At 33.7% G+C, this 15,832-nt stretch overlaps 1 protein-coding gene across 1 annotated transcript in view; it reads right to left on the reverse strand.

Annotated features, from left to right (window-relative positions):
* Glys (glycogen [starch] synthase) overlaps positions 1-10,655 on the reverse strand; it is a gene marked incomplete at its 3' end in the record, with an annotated part of 29,286 nt that extends 18,631 nt beyond the window's left edge. The window contains exons 1-3 of the mRNA XM_088226121.1: positions 9,974-10,655; positions 5,485-5,633; positions 505-582 (exon numbers count right to left, since the gene is read on the reverse strand). Coding sequence (XP_088082247.1) covers positions 505-582; positions 5,485-5,623 — 217 coding nt within the window. The remainder of the gene's footprint in view (positions 1-504; positions 583-5,484; positions 5,634-9,973) is intronic.
* Between the last annotated feature and the right edge of the window lie 5,177 nt (positions 10,656-15,832).

The raw sequence follows: 15,832 nt of genomic DNA on the forward strand, positions 1-15,832 counted from the left end.
CAATATTCTTAAACTGAACGGTTTGGGTAGGTAGGAAGAAATTGACTTAAGGCAATATGCCCGCCCTTATATGTATATTTATTGTATATGTATATAAAGTATCAAATAAATAAATGAGCAAAGTAGCGTAAATTTTTTTACTACCCTGGCACACTAACAAAATGTGCATTATGTTTTCTTTGACAATTTGACAGGTGGAAAATTAATTAAATTTTTAGTAATGCATTTGCTACTTACACATGAAATGTGATCCCATCCTGTTTCTTTAAGATCCCAACAGTATTTCTACACTTTAAAACGACACAACACGGCATAGTTGAATTCAAATCGGGAGTTGCGTACTGAGCGACGTCTACAAAGAAACTAATGGGTCAAAACATAAACCTACTAATTTATGAGTAGTTGAGTCACCTTCTGTTTGATGCGCGTTTGCGGTTTCTGGACTATTCTTAAATCTATGATATTTCGTTAAGTGGATAGTAAAAAGTGAAAATGAATGCTTACCTAGAAGGCAATATTGATCACCCATTTCTTCAGTGGACATGTAGGCTTTTGATCGTATCACAGTGTAGATGCCTCCAACTGAAAAGAATATGTATATGTATAATAATAATATTGACTCCATATATATGTTCGGCATACTAAATGGTATAATCGATGTTCCATAATTACTAGGACAAGTAAAATTCAATATTCCGACTCGTAGATTGAGAAACAATGAAGAACTGTTCATCGATCAGCACAGAACAAATTATGGCCTAAATTCTCGCCTTTGTCGTATTGTTAACTCAAGACAGGATCTGGACTTTTTTGGTTTAAGTTTACAACGATTTAAACGAGCACTAAATAAATAGTCCAGATCTTGTCTCGATGTCCCTTATGTTTGTCAATGCTTCTTTCTTTTTTTTAAAAATGTTTTAAACTATTCTTTTATTGTAATATTTAAACCTTATAAATTGTTTTGACGTGTATACATGGACAATGTCCGTTAATAAATAAATAAATAAATACGTATAATCAAAGAGGTCTAATTAGTTATTGTACAAAATTGAATGAATAAAGTAATTATTTTTCTATTGTTTCACCAAATTTTGCATTGACATCACTTTGTATTATACAACCACGCGTTGTGTCCCGGTCCCGTGTTTTGACGTGGCTCCGGGACACAAAGCCCCTGTGTATGTGCGAACATTGCAGTGTTTCTCTCCGTAAAGGCCAATGTTGACAAAAGTATCATACAAAAGTGGCTTATTAAATATGAGAAGTTTCAATTGGTTTAACCCAGTATTTTCATAATTATGACACTTTTAAGAAACCCCTCACAAAGCATGAAATTTCACAAAAATGGGCCGGGCACAGGGTAAATTCTATGTGTATTCGGCCGGTGCTCAGTGATATATGGGGGGGGTATTGGAAGCAAACTTGGAAATCTCCTCCGAAAATGGAAAATTAGTTATTGATGCCAAAATAAACTATACATAAAAACCTACCTACCTAAATAATAGCGTAATTCAAAACCGTCTCTAAATCTTGCAAAAACAGATTTCAATTATACTACTTGACACCGCAAACATAGCATTCTCCATTGAGTTGGTGGAGCGTAATTACAAATCTCACAATTCTTTTTTCAAAGTTTTTCCCAAATATTTCAGCAACTCCTTCAATGGTGATTCCTAAGTTTGCTTCTAACACCCCCATATATACGTTTAATATAAAACAGCATTTCTCAATATTATTCCTGGCCGATTACCTTTCTTTTCCATCCTTATGGTATCTACCTTACATCAAGATAGAAGAAATACAAAATTAGAAGATTCGGATTTGGAACATATTAAAAAAAAAATTGACGTAACATAAAACATTGCGTTGCAATTGCAAACATTGCAACATGGAATCGTCGGGCGTCGTTGTGAAAGATATTATAATTAATTAATATCATAATTCAGAGTGAATTTTCTTCATCCAGTGCCCAAAACAGAGAATGTAGGTCCATTCCCATGCTCCGTTCCTTGATTCAAATATTTCCTTAACGCTTTATTTTCAACGAGGAAGTTCAGTGGTATTTTTTAATAGACTATCAAATTAATCCAATTTAAAAATAAATGAATATGTCATATTATCTAAGTTTTGTAATTTTGAAATTACACCGCATGTGAGGTCATACGTTCTCTTCGGCGAGTTCTGCTGAATGGTGAACTGGCTTCCCGTAAACCAGAAATCTATCACAAAACTCTATCGTAGGTCGATTCGGAAGAACTACTGACGTCATTCAAAGTAGGTCATTTTTATGATTTTTTTATACATTTTTTAAAATCTTCGCCGTATAATTAAATGCTCTAATTTTTACCACATGTAAAAAGAACATTTTTTGTATCCAATTTACCGTAGCACTGAACTTCCTCATTGTCATAAAAAATCAAATGAACAAAAAATAAAACATGGAAATCTACCTACCTAAATAATAGCGTAATTCAAAACCGTCTCTAAATTTAATTTGGTAATGTATCCAAAATAAAACAAGTTTATTGGATTGTAATTCTACTTTATTTTTTATAAAATATACAAAGGGCAATATTGTGACGCGTTTCGTCTTGTTAGGACATTTTCAAACAAACTAACTTAAATATTTACAAAGTTTCCTTATATACTAAAAATAATTGCTATTTTATGTTTGTGGATTTCTATACAAGCCAAAATAAGTAGAGTAATTAAAATTCAATTAGGGTATACTGAGTATATTAGAGGAATATTTTGGCTATATTGGGGAAAAACCTTCCATTATTTAGAAACATTTGTAAGGGTATGACTTTAAAATTAATGTAATAATTATAAAAATATTGATTTCATTTATACAGGTTTATTTTGAAAATTGATTTTGAAATCAATATTTTTATAAACGCTGAGCAATTAACAGAAGCACAGCTGACTTTAAAAATATCAATACCCTTAAAACTCTCTTCTGTTCCCTAGTTCGCCCGCACCTAGAGTATTCTTTATTATCTGGTCTCCGTATTATGATGTTCACATCAAGAATATTGAATCAGTTCAACATTGATTTTTAAGAAAGATAGGCTGGAGGTTGGGCTTATCCAGAGACCTATATACGTATAATGAGTTAGAAACTACTTTGAATTTATCTTCTCTTCAAGACCATCGAAATAAATCCGACCTTCTAGTCCTATTTAAAATTCTCGACTCACTCTTTGATGCGCCTGAACTACTGAGCTTAATAAAATTAAATATCCCAACTAGAAACCTCAGACAAAACTTACTCTTTCATACCTATAACCATAGAACTAACTATGGTTTACATTCCCCTATGCCCAGAATTCTCAGGTCTGCCAACAAACATACCAGTTATGATTTCTTTGATAACAAGTTGTCTTCTTTCAAACGATCACTGAATCAAATTCAATTATAAACACCTCTCTCTCGCTTCCACTCCCACAAAGTCTACTATAAACCATTGAGTCTTTCTAATTTTGTTATAATAATTTTCTATGCATAAATGTGTCCATAAAAATAACAAGTTGTCTTCTTTCAAACGATCACTGAATCAAATTCAATTATAAACACCTCTCTCTCGCTTCCACTCCCACAAAGTCTACTATAAACCATTGAGTCTTTCTAATTTTGTTATAATAATTTTCTATGCATAAATGTGTCCATAAAAATGCCCATTGGGCGTATATATAAATAAATAAGTTTGCTTCTAATACCCTCAAATATTTTATCATATTTTTTTCAGTGATTTGGAGGCAATTATCATTATGGAACTGACATCCTTTTATGCATATTGTAGTGTGGATACAAATATTTATAGGAGGTATAATTTGTTCTTTCAATGTGAAAATGATATAATACGTTTTTTTAATGTTTAGTGACAAAATATTATCATCAAGTATTCTTTTAATTTTTGGTTGGTCTGATATGGGATTTGTATATTTTCAGTAGCATATTCGATGTAAATATGTAACCCGATTCTCAAAGAAAATTGGTATGGAAGTATAATGAAAATTTGGAGGACATTTTCTCAGTAAAAAAATCCCTCTTAAAATATTACAAAACACAAGAGTGTGAAAGTCAAGTATTGTTTTGGTGAAACAAAGAAAAATTCGTTTGAAGAAGACGGCACTTCTTACGCACAAACAAAAGCTGCCCTGTAGACCGTGACAATAGTATGAAAGGGGACCCAGACAAACACGTGCCATATAAAATGACGTTCACTTGGTATGTGCGTACAGTGTGACACTAACCTCTTGTAATATGAGCTGTCAATCAAACAGACCAGCAATCACAACGCAGACAGAATGGAGAGAACGCCACACGGATTATTTATTTGTCTACGGACGTATTAAGTTCATTTAACATTTCTCAAATACATTCCTTTATAATATACAATAATAATAATAATGGATAGCTTATATAGCGCCATTTTCGTAATATAATACCTGAAGGGCGCTTTACAAAGCGATTATATAAAGATATAAATTGAATTTTAACTTTTTAATTTAAGAAAAATAATGCACTTTGTCACCACATGCTAAGAATTTATTCAAATGATTTAGAGAACAAGTGGGTTTTAAGTTTTTTCCGAAACATCACTTCACTCTCACCGAACGAGATGGCGATTGCGTGCACTATTTTTCCACACAATCGCCATCCCGTTCCCACGTGGTGACCCGTGGCACAAGCTTCTTTATCCCCCTCTCGAAGAACTCCCCCGCCAGATTCTTCCCCCACTTGAGAACCTCCAGAAGTCCAAGAGCGCCACACAGCCTTAGCCACTGAGGCGCTCTTGGACTCATTTGGTTGGGATGCTTTAAACTACCATCCGTATTTCCCCGACTCGGCGCCTTCAGATTATCATCTTTTCACCTCCCTGAAGGCACACGAGGGTGGAATCAAATTTTCAACCAATAAGCAGGTGCAGAAAGAGGTTCCGAAGTGGGGCAAGGAGCTGGCGCGGTTCTTCGAGGAAGGCATAAAGAAGCTTGTACTCCCCACATGCATTGAACGGGATGCCGATTATTTATTTATTTAAACGCCTTTTAGGCTTTTACATGTTTTTACATACATATATACAAATAAAGACGGACATGTGTTTTACAAAGAAGTAGCAAAAAATATATAAATGATTTTTAGAAGAAAAAGAAAAATATTAAAAATATCATCTTTACATATTAGTATAAAAGTGGAAAGAACAGAAGTGCATTTCACACAAAGGAGCAAAAAATAAAATAAAAATCATTACATATTAGTAGCAAATATATGAGGATACCGATTATGAGGAAAAGTACTCAACAAGTGTACCAACAATATTAATTTTCGAAAACATTATAAAAATCTAGTACACTTACTTTATGAACATGCCTTGTCCATATATTTTCGCACAGAAAATTTGAATTGATTTTAGAAACAGTTGAAGATAACTCTGTAAATTTCCCAAGACCCCTATCGTAAGAATAAGAAAAGGCGGTTTACCCTTGTTGGCGGCTTCCCAAGCAACCTCGAAGGTCCATCGGTTCTCCTGGTTGGCCGCTTGACCTCGGTCCAGGTACGCCCTCAACTCGTGACTAGAGTCTACGCGGTAGAACCTTTTGTTCGCGCGATCGCGAGACATCCTTCAAGATCTGAAATACAAAGCGCAGATCATCAGTGATGAAACGGATAGTGGTTTGGCCTGACACCAGATATCCGGAGCGGCCCTAAGCCGCAGAGCCAAATATCCAGCCAATTGTCCGGAAAAACAGGAAGAACGCCCCGGCACACAAATTTCTCTCTTAATTAAAAACAGAATTTTTTTAAAAATAAATGGGGGTTAAAATATTTTTTATGATAACTTTATCGATCAATAAGTCACATATCATCATTATCATTCCCTTTCCACACCTAATGGTGCATAGGGCACTACATTGGTACACCAATCGCAGCGTATCTTGATCATTTTTGTTACATGAAAGTAAGATGATCAGTCTTACGCTTCAGGTACCAGTCCAGGGACTATGAAATATTCTAGTGTAAAAACCTTGTTTTAAATATTTTTTTTATTTTTTTTTATTTTTTTACTTTTGTAAATAATGTTATTTTTACATTGGCGGGCTTATTGCCAAATGGCAATATCTTCCAACCAACCAAAAAAATAATAAGTTTTATTTTTATAATTCAAGTTACATATTCAATAGAAAATAAAGATTAAACAGCTAAAGATATATAAAAATAGAAATAAACGTATTTGTTTATAAGTTACCATAAATCAATACTATTACTCAATGGGAAAAGGGGGGAAAGAGGAAAGGAGTGTGCCAGTCCAGGGAGTATGAAATATCCTAATGTAAAAACACCTTTCTAAATCTGAACCTCAGAGGCAGACGGATGCAAATCCAGAATTCGATGAAATGACATTTCGATTTTTGTATCCAGTATATGATAATATCCATTGATTTTGAAGAAATGTAAGTCTCACAATGAAAGAACCAACGTGTTAAGATACTGAAAATACAAATGAATGCTATAAATGATTAGAAATTACTCGCAGAAAATATATTCTTTGGGCCTCTTTTAAACATTTGACGTTTGGATTTGCATCCGTCTGCCTCTGACGTAAAGAAATAAATCTTTCATCATTTCACCTACATACTAGGCAACGCCTGAAAATCTTATTTTTTCCTAGTCTTGTCTACAAAAATTTGGACAAACTCTAAATATTGTTGATAAATTCACCCGGTCCATGAAGAAGAATTGAAATTGAAAAAATAAGATTTTCAGGCGTTGCCTAGTATGCAGGTAGGTGAAATAATTCAATTAGATGAATCTCACCCGCATAAATAAAGGTTTCGCCTCTTTAACTTCACAAACATCAATGGATGAAAGAATCGAAGGAATATAGATGTTCAAATATGACCAGAATGGTGAATATTACACACTGTGTAATATTCACACTATATAATACTCTAATATACACACTGTGTAATATTCACCATTCTGCCCTTCGATTCTTTCATTTGTTGATTTTAGTGAGGTTAAAGAGCTGAAACCTTTATTGTTGTGAAGAGATTCATCTGACTGAATTATTTTACATACCAAAAACCAACTGGTGCAAGAAGAAGTTTAAAAATTGGAGAATTGTTTTCAGGCGTTGCCTAGTATGTGAAATAATTCAGTCAGATGAATCTCTTCACAACAATAAAGATTTCAGCTCTTTAACGTCACAAACATCGACAGATGAAAGAGTTGAAGGAATATAGATGTTCGAATATGGGCAGAATGGTGAATATTACAGTGTGTAAAGTGGCCACTTAAACCAGCCATTGACAGGTCATAAGTCCTGTAGATGCCTAGACTTCTATATTACCTTCTCTTAAATGTCCTTCATCTCTGTTGTAATATGTTACTATGTATACTACGGGGATTGTTTAGGCGAAAGTGTATTTCAGTATTTGCATGTTGGTGTAGTGAGTGTCCCGATGAAGAGACGGGTACATCTCGAATCCGGTTTATAGTTTAGTGGTAGTTTCTGAGATATCTCTACATGAGAGAGTGCGGGTATTATCCTCGGCTCTACCTGACCGAGTTTCTCCAGGGTATGCTCGGCTACATCAGTTTAGAGACTAGAAGGAATGTGCATTTGACTACACATTTTTATCCATTGTTGCGCGGTATGGTCGATAATCCTGAGATTATGTCGAGCGTCTGTTTGTATGTTCCTGATAATTGTCCAAGACAGCGTCAGCATAGATTGTTTCATATTCCGATATACAGGGCAGAATGGTGAATGTTACAGTGTGTAAAGTGGCCACTTAAACCAGCCAATGACAGGTCATAAGCCATGTAGATGCCTAGACTTTTATATTCCATTCTCTAAAATGTTTCTCAACTAAGTTGTTATAAGTTAATATTGACAGCTCCCTATGAGATTGAATCCAGTTCTACTTTATGTTAGTTTAATATTATTTCCATTTAGAACTGATGCAATCGGAATCAACTTTAGTATTAAACATTTGAAAAAGTTATTTTGCAAATATATGGTATTTTAGTAAATATAATATCTGTTTTGTCATTAAAATCCACAATAATAAATGTGTTATTGATAATAAGATAATCTTAAAATAGATTATTTACAAATAATATTATTTAAACGATTGTATGTACCATAGTCGTTAAAATATCGCTTGATTAAAATGACAGCTGTCAAACTAATGTCACTAGTGATGGGAAATTATCGATCACTGATCATGTACTGATCAAATTGATTTTATCAGTTTTTTCGTGCAAACATGAAACTCTGTTTCCGAAAATTGATATAAAAACGCAAAAACAGGCCTATTATAGTGTGTTTAAGACAATTATTCACCAAAAAATAAGACATTACGCTGATGTTTCCATGACTGATTTAAGCTGTGAGCAACTCGATAAACTTGAACGACTTCAGAATACATGCATAAGGTACATTTTTGGTCTTAGGAAATATGACCACATTTCTGATTATCGTAGGCAACTGAAATGGCTCAAAATTAGACAGCAGAGAGACTATCACTCCCTCTCATTTCTGTTCAATGTCTTAACGCTCCTATATACCTGCATGAAAAATTTCAACGCTTATCAGTTCATGGTTTACCTCTTCGTTCTAATTCTCAAGGCACTCTCTTAATACCCATACACAATTCCTCTTTCTTCTCTAACTCATATAGTGTCCATGCGGCTCGACTGTGGAATCATCTCCCATCCACCATCAGAGATGTTACTACATTATCTCTGTTTAAATCACGTCTGAAGAAACATCTCCTTTCTCTTCCTTAATCTCTCCTCCTTTCCTTTGTCCTCTTTTTTCCTTTTTCCCATTGAGAAATAGTTTTGATTTAAGGTAATTTATAAACAAATATGTTTATTTCAATTTTCATATACCTTTAGCTTTTTAATCTTTATTTTCTATTGAATATGTTATGTAACTTGAATTATAAAAATAAAACTATAATTTTATTGGTTGGTTGGTTGGAAGAAATTGCCATTTGGCAATAAGCCCGCCAATGTACAAATAACATTATGTATAAAAAGTTTTTAAAAAAATATATTTATATTTTAAAAAATGTTTTTTTTTTTTTTTAATCATATTATATTACATAACCAAAATTAAAATTGATATAAAGTTGCTTTGACTGCCTAACTAGGGTTATTTACCCCGTTCTAAGGCAGTAAAAAAATATTTAAAAAACAGTAATCAATATATAGAAATAGTTATAAAAATAGAGGACCAAGTGAAAAACAGAGTAAAAAATGTAGTAAAAACATAGTGAAAATGTAGTAAAAAACAAAGCAAAAACATGGTAAATACAAAGTATTAAATGTAGTGAAAACATAGTAAAAAACATTAAAAATATATAAATATGTATATAAAAATATTTTAAAATAAAAGAATACGTAGTAAGACACATATTTAAAGTCATAGTAAAAAAAAAATAATGTAAAGCAAAAAGCATATTTAAAAAAACATAGCATACACGCATAAAAAACATTTTACACTAGAATATTTCATAGTCCCTGGACTGGTACCTGAAGCGTAAGACTGATCATCTTACCTTCATGTAACAAAAATGATCAAGATACGCTGCGATTGGTGCACCAATGCAGTGTCCTATGCACCATTAGGTGCGGAAAGGGAATGATGATGATGAAAAAATATTTTAATAATCTTAGCATTTTAAATAAATGAATTAAAAGTTTTGAATGATTGTTTCAATTTTCAGTCTTTTGTATTTATCCATATATTATTATTATTTAATATCAAATTCAATTACGCATAAAGCTTCTTATCATAAAAAATTCGAGTTTTCGCATAATACTTGAAAAGTCAAAGATTAAACTCTAGTAAATTAATGTTTATAAGTCACTAATAAAAATAATAATACTGTTAAAAACAGATAAGAAAATAGCAGATAAAGAGAGCGTAACACTAAATAAAATGTAAGACCCCCACCTTAAATTCGGCTTAAAAAACCACAAATCCAACAGGAATATTACTGGAATTTCAAAACTAAAATTACACTCACTCGCGTATTTCAATTACTATTTTTTCAAATGGCGAATTGATCGCACGACATTAAAATACACCCCGAATCTCTCTACGGAGATAAATCGGAAAGATCGGAGATAGAATCGATCCGATGTTAAGAATGAAATGTCGAAATATACGCGGCCGTGAATCGTCTTCAGTTCAAAGCCAACCTTGACGATCTCGCGACCAACTCGCGACTTCGGCGGCGAAGATATAAATAAACACTCGAATAAACTTGCGGACTGATGTCGTATGCGAAATTACGTATTTAACTCCGTCAGTTAATTGAAGAATCTTTCTAAAACGGACGTCGAAGATGACAGGGGGGAACGTAAGCGCTACGCCGCCGGTCGCCAATCGCGCCGATTGACAATTATTTTATTTTATATTGAAATACGCGATGGCTGTGGAGACGAGAGTGCGTCACACAGCCACGTCCGTTTTGAGTACTCCTCGCGAGGACTTGAGCCAACTTGAGCGCGATTTACGCCGACATTCCAATTAGAAAATAAGATAAACAACAAAATGTTAGGTTATAAACGTCAGATGTTCCATTCATATCAGTGAAGGTCACCTTGTAAAAATGTAGATCCGTAAAGGAGGCGTGGTCGGTAAAGAAGGGATGATCTACCATCTACCACAGCTGATGTAACCTGTTTGATAAGAACATCCATACACGTGCGGAAATTCAATCCGAATTTTACCATGCAATCGTTGACGATGCAGATATTACAAGTTGCAATAAAAATTAAACAGTTTTTGATGTCAACAAATTACAACAGGGATGGAGAACATTTTAGAGAAGGGAATACGGAAGTCTAGGCATTTACAGGGCTTATGACCTGACATTGGCTGGTTTAAGTGGCCACTTTACAAACTGTGTAACATTCATCATTTTTGCCTATGTTTGAATGTTACGCAGTGTGTAAAGTGGCCACTAGAACCAAACAATTACAGGTCATAAGCCCAGTAAATGCCTAGACTTCCATATTACCTTCTTTTAAATGTTCTCCATTTCTGTTGTAATTTGGTAATCTTGATTGTCTACAAACATTTGAACATACTTGAAATATTGTAGTTTTTTATGTATTCATGCCCGTTAAAGTACTATTTACGCTGCGCAGAAATTTTATAAGTGAATCCAAAATATTTTACGGAGAGTGGATATGTATTTAATTTTTTACTATTTAAATTCAAATTGCTCTCCTGGAAATTTATTCAAATGCATTTAAAGCAGTTCTGCATCTTGGATCAAGTTAATTTACTACTCAAGGTCAAACGGCACTAGGGCGGCACTGCGCGGAGCGTCGCAGTAGCACGAAATATTATTTACACTGTTTCGGATGAAACAAACCACATTGCAGTTGAGCTACACTACGCAGTACTCCATACAAAATTTTGTCGCGCAGTGCCGCTGAAGTGCAGCGACACTGTAGTGAGATTTGACCTTTAGACTTTGTTCATTATTCATGAGATGCTCAATTTATTTTCACGTTGTTATATTACAACAGGCCAGGAAGCCAAATTGCAATGATAAATTACAGCTCTGAACACCCAGGCTTGAGAAAAAACACATTTATTTTTTATGTTAATAAAAGTGCTTAAGTATTACTATTATGCTATTGATAATTTATTTCTTCAATACATGAAGGCATCCCCAGGTGCCAGTCCTGGGGTGCTATTATGAATCTTCTCGCGGGGGTAGAGAATTGTCAATTAAAAGATTTTATTTTTTGCAAGCGATTACACTTTGCTTCATATATGGCCACCTGATGTTCAAACGTCAAATAAATAGAAACAAGTGAAACCGAACATAATGATTCCACTGATAACATTAAGGCGACCTTTAGCATTACCCAAAACACTTGATTTGGTTGAATTGACTAAACGTTATTCGTTTTTTAAACAGTTTTATAATTGACATTTCATAGATCTACTGTAATTAGACGTTTAATCATTTGTGTGGCAGTATATGAAACAAAGTGCAGTCACATGATAAAAAATAAAACCCTCTTACTTATTTCTTCTCTTCCCTGCGAGAAGATTTTAAATAACATCCTAGGGACTATTATATTCAAAACGCAAGATTTATAACAATTTGATGACAATCTTTACCAAGATGTGTTTTTTTAACCTTCGACTCAAACCAACTATGAGAAATTCCCAAATTGGCCGGAACGCCAAGACCAATGTGTAAAACCGGGGACAATCCCGGTCAAACCAAAATGTATGGATAGCCTACTAATTGACATCGCCATATTTAAATCCGAAAAATATTTGTTTTAAAGCAGTATCTACCTATCAATAATTTATTAAAATCATGTAACTGGCACGTTGGTCTGTTAATAATTAAAACATGTAATATGCTCATAGATAAATACATTTGATTTTCCTAATACCATATTTACATCCCCGTAACACAGCAGGGTCATTTAGCTATTTCCAAATGTCAATTCTCAATACCGAAAGCGGTCTTATTTCTACTTAATTAGTCTTGTATGTTTGTGATTCAAACGTTTATTATTATAGGTAGGTACCCATTGTGTAGTTTAAACTAAGCACTGGTAGTGGAATCAAAGTAAAGTCATGCGTGTGTGGCCAGCTTTTTCTGTTATCTATGATAGCGGAAGTTTTTGAAATAAGAACTTTCAAGGCCAAGGTCTCGTAATACTGTTCTCGATGGAAATAAATTGATCGATATTTCGTGGTTTTGAAAGTGAAAAAAATATTTTGCTATGGCAATGATTAACAAAAACTACTCATAAATTAGTAGTTTTACGTTTTGGCCATTAGTTACTATGTAGACGTCGCGATTTTAATTCAATTACGCTGTGTTCTGTCGTTTTAAAGTGTCACAATACTGCTGGGGTTTAAAATAAATAGGGTGGGATCACATTTCATGTGTAAGTAGCGATTCACAAATAATATTATTTGAGAATTCGATTATTTTACCGCCTGTCATATATCAGATTGTTCAATAAAACAAGGCGGACGTTTTGTTAGTATTGTCAGGGTAGTAATTTTTTTTACCCAGCTTTCTTCTTTATTGTAATATTAAACTTCAAACTAATATTAACGTTCAAACGACTAAGTAAATACTTAGCGTAAATACGCCCAGCTAAACACTATTAAAATGGTATATTATCCACTTGTACAGTCATCACTTTCCTATGGAATAATTGGATGGGGGGGGGGGGGGATTTAAACAACCGTATTAAACCATGAGAAACTGTTAAAAATTTATATTAAAAAATAATGCTTCACAAAAATCGCACTTTTCCCACTTTCCAATTGTTCCAAGAAGCTAAACTTTTAGACATAAGACAAATATATTGTTTTCAATGTTTAAAATATATCGTGCATGGTAGGCAAACGCGCTGACCATTACACCACGAGGTCGACACTTGATTACTAATATGCATGTATATCCAGGTACAAATTATGAAAAAAAATATATGTGGCTTACCTATTGGAAAAGTCACCGTTTGCTACTGATCATTTTCGTTATATAATTTGTATCTTGTGAGGGGAGGGGGGGAGTAGAATTTCAAATCTTTCTTAAAACATTTGTGTGCCTAAGTCTTTTTAATACCAGTTTTTGCTGTAACCTTACAGTGAGATTTGCTCAAATTTCGCTAAATTTAATCTCTCACGTGGCTTACGTTTACACGCTCAAAACAGAAGTCGAAGGTCTGGGTCGAGGTTCTCATCCAACTGATCCTGTTCTTTTAAACTTCTTCACCCATAATGCCGCCCGTCAATTAATAGATGTGTTTTAGTGTCTAGAGTTGATTATTGTAATGGTATCTACGCAGGTCTACCAATGAACAAAATGACTCACCTACAGTCTGTATTAAATGCTGCAGTGAGACTTATTTTCTGAATCTCTAAGTTCAGTCATATCACTCCACTACTTCGGGAATTACACTGGCTACGTTTTCGGCAGAGGGTGGAATACAAACTCTGTTGGCTTAACTATAAATCATTGCACAACTCTGTTCCGGAATACCTAAGGGAACTATGCATTCTAGATGAACTAGCTGACAGGCATCTTACGCTTAGATCAGCTACGTCTACGGCGAGAGGAAAAGTTATTATACCTCTACGCAAACAGGGCACTAAGTTCGGTGAACGCGCATTTGCGGTCGCAGGCCCTACGGCATGCAATGCTCTCCCAGCAGAGGCGCGAGGCTGTGAGAGTGAAGTGATGTTTCGGAAAAAACTTAAAACCCACTTGTATCTGTAGCACGTGATAACAAAATAAATCGTTTTACTTAAATTATAAATTTAAAAGTTTCAATTCAATTTATTTATCTAAAGAATCACTTTGTAAAGCGCCCTTGAGGTATTATATTACGAAAATGGCGCTATATAAATTATCCATAATAATAATATCAGCTGGTACGACGAAAATCGGGCGGAGAAAAAAACGTCGCCTTGCCAAATTGGTCAAGTTCTTGTTCGCGAAGTACGCCTGTATTAAAATATCTGCAACTCTCCCGTGTCGAATGATACCCCCTATCTCTCCGCTGCCTCTTCTATAACCAGAGACAATGTGATTTAATGTGTCAAATCTGCTGGCGGACACAGCGCATTTAGAGAAAAAAAACAAGGTTTTTTTTAACCAATTTTTTTATTAGGTACACATACCAGTTACTCTATTCAAGTACATTTATTTACAAAACATATTATTAACAAAAAACATAAATATATTTTTCCTTAAAACTAAGAGGAAAGACGTATATATTAGGGATAATTAATAACAAACTTAATAATCATTTATCAAATAAAACAGTTCTGTAGCTAAATAATTGGGTTCATAATAATGTTTTTTGCTCTCATGAAAAGTTACACTTTTGCCGTTATACTCTTTTGTCCGCCCGTCAAAGAAATATCATTGGGACTGTATTGTAATTTATCCAAAACATTATATAACTTTTATACATTGAGGTTTGAAACCGATATTACAAAACTATTTAAATTTTGGCAGATTTAAAACGCATTAAATATTATGATTTTTAATATATTAAAATCACTTTGTTTTTATGTACCACTTATATTTTTACAATTTGACAACCAACTAGTTTCGGCAGTACTATGCCTTCTTCGGGGTTGATTACAAACTAAAATAACATACATATATAAAATTTTCACAGTGAGGGTAGAGGGGGCGTGGCTACGGAAGTAGAGAGGAGAGGGGGTTTGTGTGTGGATTTAGGGAGAGGGAACATATTTAAAATACGACTATTACTAAGATTTATTTGATATTTGATTAATAATATTTTATTTTTTATTTACAGCCTTTCTAATCTCAAATATTTCAAAGTAATCATGTGCATATCCTTTTTTGTTTGTATGTAAAATTTCATTTCAACATAGAAAAAATATCCAGTTAAACAGATTTCTATTTGAAATTACGGAACAAAATATATCAAATTTGTTCAATGGTCATTCAATGTTTGAAAAATGGCGGAAAAAATAGGAAGACCTCGTACTCTGGACGTGAAAGAACGCGTAGATAGCAAACTACACTTCTTAGCCAATAGAGAAAAAAGCGGCTCCAAAGACTGTGCAGTGACTGAGATAAAAAAGGAAGAAGAAAATAAATGGTGTGGTTTTGCGAAACCTGGTCTGCATCCAGGACTGTTTTTAAAAAAATTATACCGAGCCAATTTTTAAGCAACCACAGTAGTAGAAAGAAAATGCTTTTTTTTTCAAATACATACGTTGGCAAATGAATATTTTGTGTATTTTTTTGTAAATCTATTTCCTATTGTATTC

The sequence above is a fragment of the Micrasema longulum genome, unplaced genomic scaffold, assembly GCF_059751315.1.
Source record: "Micrasema longulum isolate JH-2025_06_02 unplaced genomic scaffold, ASM5975131v1 h1tg000410l, whole genome shotgun sequence".
Classification (NCBI taxonomy): domain Eukaryota; kingdom Metazoa; phylum Arthropoda; class Insecta; order Trichoptera; family Brachycentridae; genus Micrasema; species Micrasema longulum.